The 9442-nt window shown below is 46.5% G+C and overlaps 1 protein-coding gene across 1 annotated transcript in view; it reads left to right on the forward strand.

The window, feature by feature from the left end:
• The window catches only part of EXOC4 (exocyst complex component 4), a 442826-nt gene that overhangs the window by 371851 nt on the left and 61533 nt on the right, over window positions 1-9442 (forward strand). The window contains exon 13 of the mRNA XM_009882971.1: window positions 143-298. Coding sequence (XP_009881273.1) covers window positions 143-298 — 156 coding nt within the window. The remainder of the gene's footprint in view (window positions 1-142; window positions 299-9442) is intronic.

Below are 9442 nucleotides of genomic sequence, written 5' to 3' on the forward strand. Positions count from 1 at the left end.
TTTGTTGAATTCCTCTTTGGACCCCTTCCTTAATGCTCAATGCACATTTGTATGCGATGGGGATTTTAATGAATATGTGTGGAATTGCATGAGAAGTACAAATTGCTTCACACTAATGTGATTGTTGCTGCTTTCCCCGTAGGAGCATCGTGCAGTCGGATGAAAAGCTGGTGATCAGCGCATCCTGGGCTAAAGATGATGATATTAGCAGGCTCCTGAAATCTCTGCCCAACTGGAGCAACATGGCTCAGCCCAAGCAGCTGAGACCCAAGAGGGAGGAGGAGGAAGACTTCATAAGGTAAAATATTTTATGGAGTTGTAAAAGGGTCTCAAGGAGAGTAGCGGCAATGGTAAAACCTGCTGGAAACACAGTAATTGTGGTGTTTGCGTAGCTATTGCGTCCTCAGGTGCGAGAATAGGTTGAGATATGGTCTTTCCTCAAGTGGAGTAAATGAAACTGGAGTCTTCGTGCCGTTAAGCTGCGTATTTGTAAAGCCAGGCACAAGCTGTGCTCAACTGAGAATTTCTTCTGTGTTGCCTGGATTTGGTACTGCTGAGAATGAGAAATCATTAGGTAAATTATCTGTTTGGGGGATGCTTCTGGGCCTTGCTTATCAGTGACCGTCGTATGATGGGTTGGTAGATAAACCATCCTGAAGCTTCTTATCCTTCAAGAGACAGGAGAAAGCAGAGCTGCTTCTCAGATGCAGCAAGGACAGAAGAGAGGGAGGCCATGGTGGAATAAGGAGGCTTCAGTGGTAGCACCAACTTGCTGCTTTCCCACCCTCGTTGCTCATTTCTGCTCGCTCTGTTGTTCAGACAAGGCTATTTGAAGAATTGTGGTCAAGAACCAAGTCAGGAAAGTGGCTGGGATTGGGGAGGGAAAGGGTTATTTTTAATTCAGGTAGAGCCTTTTCCTGGTTGGTTGATGGTGCTACACTGATCACCCACGCAATTAAGAGAGCAACGGTCTGTGACGTAATGGAGGGGCCAACTGGTTGTACTGGGCAGGAGTTCCCAAAACTGGCATTGTCACCAAAGCTGTCCTCCATTTGAACCGTGACCTGGTGGTATTTCTCCTCCGTCCCAACCCCAGGAGCTCTGTAAGGAGAGTCAAGTGAAAAATATTGGTACCTCGAAAGGGGATTCTTTCAGAGGCAACTTACTGCATCCAAAACAGATTGTTTCTACCTTTTCCGGCAAGTGAAAGCCTGTAAGTAGGCAGATTGCCTTTCCCTGCACACTGGCTTCGTCTCTGAATCCTTGTCGCATCCTGAAGAAACAGGTCCTTTTTGTCATTCCAGCGAGTCAAGAAGCTTGTCTGCACATTCCCATCACTATTCATCACTTCCTTGATTGGCATTTGGCTATAAAACTGTAGGAGTAAGTGAAGCTGTTGAAAATTGAAGTCTAATTTGCCCAGATTGTCATTTTACTTACTCACTGGATGCAAGCACAATAACGTAACGATGATACAGTCTAGAGAGAGGAACGACAAAGAGTATAAAACATGTCTAGTCACAGAAATGTTTGTTCATACTGCTGTGGGGATAATCAGCTTTGCCAGTGTTTTAAAAAAATCCTCAGTGATAGTGGAAGAGTGAGGATGGAGAGCCCTTGAGGTCTTTGTGCAGTCCCTGTTTTTTTGGGCATTCATAGATTTGGTCCTCCAATTGGCATTCATCCTTTGTCTCTTGGCACAGGAAGGTGCTGGGATCCCCTCCTGGCTCTATGGTGATTCTTGTGCCATCAGTGGGGGACACTAGAGCTCCTGTGGATGCAGTGCTGGGTTCTACTGGAAGAGCGTAACCTGCGAAGTGTGAATTCCTGGCCAGGCTAAATCTGATGGCCAAGCTCAGTCTGATGCTAGCAGTGCCAACGTTTTGATCCTAATATTCATTTTATTCCAATATTGTCATTTTGCTATCCATTAATTGAAGTATTTTGTGAAATTCTGTCTGAGGCGTTAGGATGGAATGTCTACGAGGTGATCTACATTGAATTCACTGGGACAAGCTCCTGCCCCATGTCCTTTTTTTCAGCCTAGACATTGGGACAAAGATCTTTTCTCAGTATCTGTTTGCACAGAGCATCACGTATTAAGCCTCAGCTCCTCAGGGTGCCATGTGAATGCTCCTGTAGCATTAATTTAAATGATAATAATTGGTCTGGGCCAGTTTTATCCATTGATGGTAAACGACACAGCTTAGAAACTTCTTCAAGAATCTGTGCATGGTTGAATAGATCTCTCGTGAATGCTTCAAAATAAAACTAATTGCTTGTCCAATTTTTGTCATCTTCTTTCCATTTAAGCAGACTTTTTTCAGACTTTCTCCTAATACAAAAGAACATGATTTCTTCGCTGCTGTTGCTTCTTTCTCTTCCTCTTGGCGCTGCTGATGAATTGGGAATAATTCTGCTGTAGCCATCACTGCCTGAACACTGCAGTGGAACCAAAGGGAAATGGGTTCTGCGGATACCTTGGTTATTAGGGTCATGGCTGTGGTGGGAGAGCCTGGGAGAGCTCATTTCACTCTAACTTTAACCATCCAAGATATTTAAAACCCTGATATACAGATACCCACCTGTGTTCATGGACCCCGCTCCTCGTCTAGTGGAGACAGGACTAAGCATCCTTTCCTGGAAAGGAAAGTTGAAGCTTGATGAAACACGGGAGCATGTCCTTTTTGGTCATAAAACAAGGCTGACAGCAGTGCTTGAACTCCTCAGCAGCATCCCTTTATGAGTGTTACTAAATTAAATATGCCCTGAAAGTTTACCACCAGTTTTTGTACCGTGGCAGGATGAGATATCGGTGCACAGTTTTCTTTCCCTCCCCCTCCCCAGGTTTCCTGTAACTCATTTGTTTAATTAAAAAGAAGAATCCAAACGTGATGTCTTTGAAAAAAAAAAAACAACCCAAAAAAACCCCTCATGTATATCCGTGTTGACAGTGATTGATTTTGTTGTCTTAACCCGCCACTATCTCTTTCGCGAGTAGATGTCAAAAGGCAGCGTAAGGTACTAGCAGAATGTTCCCATTAATATTCTGGTGTGGTTGGCCAGACAAAGGGACCTGATTGAGCATATTATAGTAGCTCAGAACTTGGCAAGGGGAGAAAGGAAAGAAAAGTCATGCCTCTATTCGTATAATTAGTTTTTAAAGCTCTGAAGGCTATTTGGCACTGGGGCGAGTGTGAAATATGCTGCCCTTATCGTTTTATAAAGGTTAGCTTTCAGTTCATTACTGAATCAGATATGTTGGTGATAAAACCCAAAGATGTATCATTTCCAGGTTTGCCTTTGACGAGGAAAAGCGATGTAAAAAGAGCTTCAGATCCGGTCGCGCTCGAGTTGCAGCAGAAATTTGTGGGTTTGGGTGCAGCTCTGCGGCACCAGGGGTGGTGAGGGACGAGGGTAGTACGCGCCCGAGGGGAACCCCGCTGTCGGGGCACTGGGGAAGGCGTGCTGACAATGCACGGGGCACCGCGTTTGCCTGGAAGCCCCACGTTAGTCTGAAGATCACACCACAACGTGGGTCATTCTGGTTGCAGATCTGTTGTCCAAAAAGCGGATTCGTGCCCAGCATGCAATGAACCAATCTCGCACGCTCAGGAGATATACTGTATTTATTCAGGTCTGGGTGCTCGGTGGATTTTCCACAAATCAAGCACACCCCACGCTGGTCTTCTTGCTGCATTTATACACAAAAGTTACAATGATTGGTTAGTAATTATAATATATGCTATGTCATTCTTTCAGTCATCACACATGCGCAGGAGAAGGGTCTCCACCTGGGCAAGGGTCTTCTTGACCTGTGGGTGTGTTTTTTAGTATTATAATGAAGGCAGTTCACTTCAGGATACCTTAAAAGTAAGTTCTGTTGCCAAGTTGGCCAACTGGATTCTGCTCTTGCCGGGTTGTCATGTAATTCATCCTGTATACAGTCAATCCCAGATGCTAAGGTCCAGAGAATAGGAACTTCGAACAACGCGGCGTTCTGTTCATTACTAGTTAATTAAGGCTAGAGGGACTTCAAACAACACATTGTTCTGTTCATTATTAGTTAACGAAGGCTAACATTGGTGATACTAACATAAGCTAACTTTTTAGGTTGGGATGCTCATCCTCGCTTGCTCTGCATCAAAAGGAGAGGGGTATATTCAAGCAACGTGGAAGGATACCTGTGCAACAGCAGATCCTTCACCAAATTACCCCAAATGGCATCGGTCAGAACAGCTATGCTATCCCCGCTAATTAGTAGGATCTCTTCTCTCCCCCTGGTTTAGTTGATGCTGATCTTCTTCCTGTATTTCCAGTGTAAAACTGGAGGCTCCGTGCAGATGTGGATCTGCTTTGAAAATGTGTCACTGTTGGACAAGACAAAAACGTCAGGCTGAAGGAAGAGAACAGGGATGGGCTACACGGTGTCCCTCCAGAAGTGGGACCTACTTGTTATCTACCTGGATTTTAGCAAAGCTTTTGACACCGTTTCCCACAACATTCTCCTGGAGAAACTGGCTGATCATGACCTGGACAGGTGTACCCTTCACTGGGTAAAAATCTGGCTGGATGGCCGTGCCCAGAGGGTGGTGGTGAATGGATTTAAATCCAGTTGGTGTCCGGTCACAAGTGGTGTCCCCCAGGGCTCAGTGCTGGGGCCAGTTCTCTTTAATATCTTTATCAATGATCTGGATGAGAGGATCGAATGCACCCTCAGTAAGTTCGCAGATGAAACTAAGCTAGGCGGGCGTGTTGATGTGCTTGAGGGTAGGATGGCTCTACAGAGGGATCTGGATAGGGTGGACCGATGGGCCAAGGCCAATTGTACAAGGCTCAACAAGGCCAAGTGCCGGGTCCTGCACTTGGGTCACAGCAACCCCATGCAGCGCTACAGGCTTGGGGAGCGAGTGGCTGGAAAGCTGCCTGGTGGAGAAGGACCTGGGGGTGTTTGGTGGACAGCCAGCTGAACATTGGCGATCAGTGTGCCCAGGTGGCCAAGAAGGCCAACAGCATCCTGGCCTGCATCAGGAATAGTGTGGTGAGCAGGACTGGGGGAGCGATCATCCCCCTGTACTCGGCACTGGTGAGGCCCCACCTCGAGTGCTGTGTTCAGTTTTGGGCCCCTCACAACAAGAAGGACATAGAGGTGCTGGAGCGTGTCCAGAGAAGGGCAACGAAGCTGGTGAGGGGTGTGGAGGACAAGTCTTATGAGGAGCAGCTGCGGGAACTGGGATTTTTTAGCCTGGAGAAGAGGAGGCTGAGGGGAGACCTTATCACCCTCTACAACTACCTGAAAGGAGGGGGTAGCGAGGTGGGGGCTGAGCTCTTCTCCCTGGTGACAAGTGATAGGACGAGAGGAAATGGGTTCAAGTTATGTCAGGGGAGGTTTAGATTGGATATTAGGAAACATTTTTTCGCTGAAAGGGTTATTAACCATTGGACTAGGCTGCCCAGGGAGGGGGAGGATTCTCCATCCCTGGAGATGTTTAAAAAAAGAGTAGATGTGGTATGTGGGGACGTGGTTTAGAGGTGGTTTTGTCAGGTTAGTTTGATGGTTGGTCATGATGATCTTAAAGGTCCCTTCCAAGCTCAGTAATTCTATGATTCTATGATTCTAAGGCATGATGGGAGCAAGAAAGGTACTCTCTGGTTTTGGATATATATTGGGACTGTGTCTTGGGAACCACTGACCCGCCTCAGCTCCCTTGGGGCGTGCAGCCCATCTCGCCTGTGCCCTGGGAGAGCACATCATCCATCCAACGGCAGCAAAGATACCGGAGTACACTCCAGAGGGTGGAATCTCCTCTCCTTTCCATTTCACGAGGCAGAGCACACACAGCTGATGGTGGGCGATTAAGCACATCTCTACTCCAGACACAAAGCTTTGGTTAGCCCTAGGAGCAAGATGCAGAGGTAAAGGAGCTGGTGGTCTGAGGCATGATTTTCCACCGCAGTGAATTAGAAAGGCTTCTGTGGGCTCTTGCCCAGAGGGTGTTTGGGGGCAGGAGACTTAGGAGGTTAGTCCAGAGCTCCTGGGACTGGTCACATCTTGAATTACTTCAGCTGTTTCCAAAGGCGTCAACGTGGTGTGAGCTTCCCATTGTGTAAACAGTCTGTGCAGGCCCAGAAAGCAGAATTGAGAACAAGTTGGGACAATTTGCACTGGACCCGTAAGTCCTTCCCTTGGTGCAAAGGGAGAGCCGTGATGGCAGAAGCATGAAGTTCAGGTCCTGCCTTGGGCTGGGGTGATCTTCCCTTGTCGCACCTCTCTGGGCAACCAGAAGGCACTGGCCAAGGTTTTCATCAAAAGCTAATTCTCAAGTTGTTCCATCTGCTGTGTGGTGGGTGGTTTTTGTAGTGTTGGGTTTGGATCTTTCCATTATTTTTATTCTCTTGTGCTGTCTCGGTGTTTCTTCTGCTGCATGGTCCTTTTCTGAAGCCTTGATGTTTTATGGAAGGCTTTTCCTTTTCTTTACCTCTCAGCTCTCCCTCCCACTTGTAGCTTTTCTGTCTCTCTTCCCTTGTTTCTTTCTCTCTTAAGAATAAAAGATCTCCCTCTCCAATTTCTCAGGCTCTGTTTAATGATATTCACAATACTTTTAAAGGGTGAAAGGATGATTTTGGAAGATTGGCAGCAGACTGTAGACCTTTTTTCCCCTCTACTGAGACTATGACTCTGAGCGTACCATAGGTGTGAGGTGTTTCCATTTGATGACAGTCTACTCCTTTATGGGAGATGGGTTTCTAGATCTCTTGTTTGGACCCTACAGGAAAATGTGCTTCATCACAAGCACAACTGATACTAAATCCTACAGCTGTCAAGAGTCTCACCTGAGAGGTGTAAAATTGAGTGAGCACCTGGATCTTCACAGGGCACCTCCGTATCCGAGAAGTTTTCTTCTGCCTTTGCTTATCTTGTGAAGGCAAAGAAGTTTTAGAGTATTTAGGCTGGATTGGGGTTTTTTTTTGAGGATTACGTGTATTCTGAACCTGAATCCAGGAAGGATCTCCCAGCTTCAGAGTCATTTAGAACAAGAGGAAATGGCTTCAAGTTACGCCAAGGGAAGTTTAGATTGGATATTCTGAAGAATTTCTTTACTGAAAGGGTCATCAGGCACTGGAACGCGTTACCCAGGGCAGTGGGGGAGTCCACATCCCTGGAGGTATTTAAGGGTTGTGTAGATATAGTGCTCAGGGACGTGGTTTAGTGGTGGGCTGGTCAGTGTTGGGTTAATGATTGGACTGGATGGTCTTACAGGTCTTTTCCAATCTAGGAGATTCTGTGATTCTGTGTGATTCTGTGATTAATCCTACAAATAGCATTGTCTATTGAAATGAGCACAGCAATGCCCAGCTCTTCCCACGCACTTTTTTTGGGGTGATGTGTGTGCCCCTAAACTGCGTAGAAGGGATGGAGGGGGAAGGCAGAGCAGAAGCACAGACATTCAGCCTCTCCACAAAGATTTAATAACAGCTCCTGCTTTAACAAGATTCCGTATCTCTAAATCACATCATTAGGGCTACACAATATACTCTGAGACACTTCCTTGTCTGCTGTGATAAATTGTGTAATATAAACTTAACAAGACTAGAATATTCAAATAAATTTAGGCGAGAAGATGGCGTGTGATGTTAGGGCTTAAATTTGTCAATTAGCGATGTCTGTTTTGTGACAGCGTGGCGACCTCTCGGCCGAGATTCGGAGCCGCCCATCGCGCCGGTCCCTGATAGAGATGCATAAATTGTTGCCAAGGCTTGGCAAATCCCAACGAATATCAAATCTGGGTCGTTTTTAGGATGGGCTAGATCTTCAATCCTTTAAAGCCGAATACCTCAGGTTGACGGGGTGAATGTATACCCACTGAGGATCCTTTGCAGCAGCTTTTCATCAGTCCGACGATGCTGTTTGGATGTGCTGCGAAAAGCGTCCTTCACATGCTGAATTTTTAAAATACCTTCAGGTAGTGAATCTTTGAAACCAGCGAAACGGTGTCTGCTGCAGGAAGGCGGCTGCGCTGGGTTTTATTGTTCTGGCAGCAGCAAATCATTTCAGAGGGCTTCCCTTTGCAGAAAAAGCCCACGTGGGTTATTTGTTTTGGTGCTTGCGCGATTTTTTGGATGACGGTTGAGCAAATTCTGGTGCAAGATGAAGCAACAAACCACCTTTTCTCTCTTTTCTTTATAAATAAGATCGTAATCCTTTGAATTTGTCAAGGGGAAATCTGTCTGCCTGGGTAGTTTTTACGTACAGTGTTTCAGCACGGTCTCCAGGCTGCCTCTGTGGCTCAAGTGCAGAAGTGGAAAACAAATGCGTTATAGAAATTTCTTTGTGACATAGGTACATAGGGAAATCTACTGATCCAAAAGAAGCTGCAAAGGCACAATGAAACTGCTGCAAATACTGTCATTATAATCTTTCCGTTATGATGTGTATCAGGTTTTGAAACTGTATATATAATATACTATGGGGATTTTAAGTGCTTTATGTTAGGTAGCTCACTGAGTTGTTATACAGCAAGCTTTTTACCCAGTAACTGTTTTCACTGACATCTTCATGGCCGTTCAATTTAATGTGGGTTTTTTACAACACCGTGACAAAGCAGTAATCCCTGGGTTTTGCCAGCTCTTCCTCGAGCGTTTGCATCTTTGTCCTGCTCACACTTTAATAGATTTTTTTAGGGTATTTCCTCTACAGCCACAGCTCTGCCCGCTGCTCTTCGCTGCGATTTAAATTCATTTTATTGCATCTGCTCTGCAAGCATCCGATGCTCAGCGGAAAGCATCCCTCTGAGGTCTGCAGTCAAGAGGGTGTGAGGAAGGACAGGAGGTCCTCATTGGGTCAATGTGTTCCTGGGAGGCTCCTAAGGGGATCGCTTGATGTCCCCCCCCCTCCTCCTCCAGCTCCACGCACCCTCCCAGTGAGCTTTTTCCTCGGCGTTATTTGCCGCGGGGATAATTGACACTAATTTCTTGGCAGAGAAAAGGGAGAGGAGCAGTTAAGTGAACGTAAAGCTGCTGCCAAGGGTACATCAGAGACCTCCTCCCTCGTTCTGCGGTATTGATGTGGACACTTGGCTGCCGTTCAGCCCTGCTCTGGCACGGTCAGAGTGCCTTCAAAGTAGCACAGGTCATCCTGATTTATCCCACGTGCTCTTCACTGACCTCTCTTCCCTCACGTATGAGTTTCCCGTCCTCTCATGTATATGCCGACATACGGATGAGGGGAAGCCTCGTCTGTTGTCATCAGTCCCTCTGTTTCCAGGCAGTTAAGCTCAATAGGTTGTTTAATTTTATTACCAGCTCATCTCTCAAAAACATCACCGGTGCTTTTGGTTGCTGGAGGGGAGGAGGGGCAAGCCGATCTGCCTGCAGAAGGCTGCTTTGGGGAACCAGGACCATCGGCCTCTCCCCATCCCTGCTGGTACCATGCCAAGGATGC

Source organism: Charadrius vociferus, unplaced genomic scaffold, assembly GCF_000708025.1.
Source record: "Charadrius vociferus isolate BGI_N301 unplaced genomic scaffold, ASM70802v2 scaffold32, whole genome shotgun sequence".
In the NCBI taxonomy this organism is placed as follows: Eukaryota; Metazoa; Chordata; class Aves; order Charadriiformes; family Charadriidae; genus Charadrius; species Charadrius vociferus.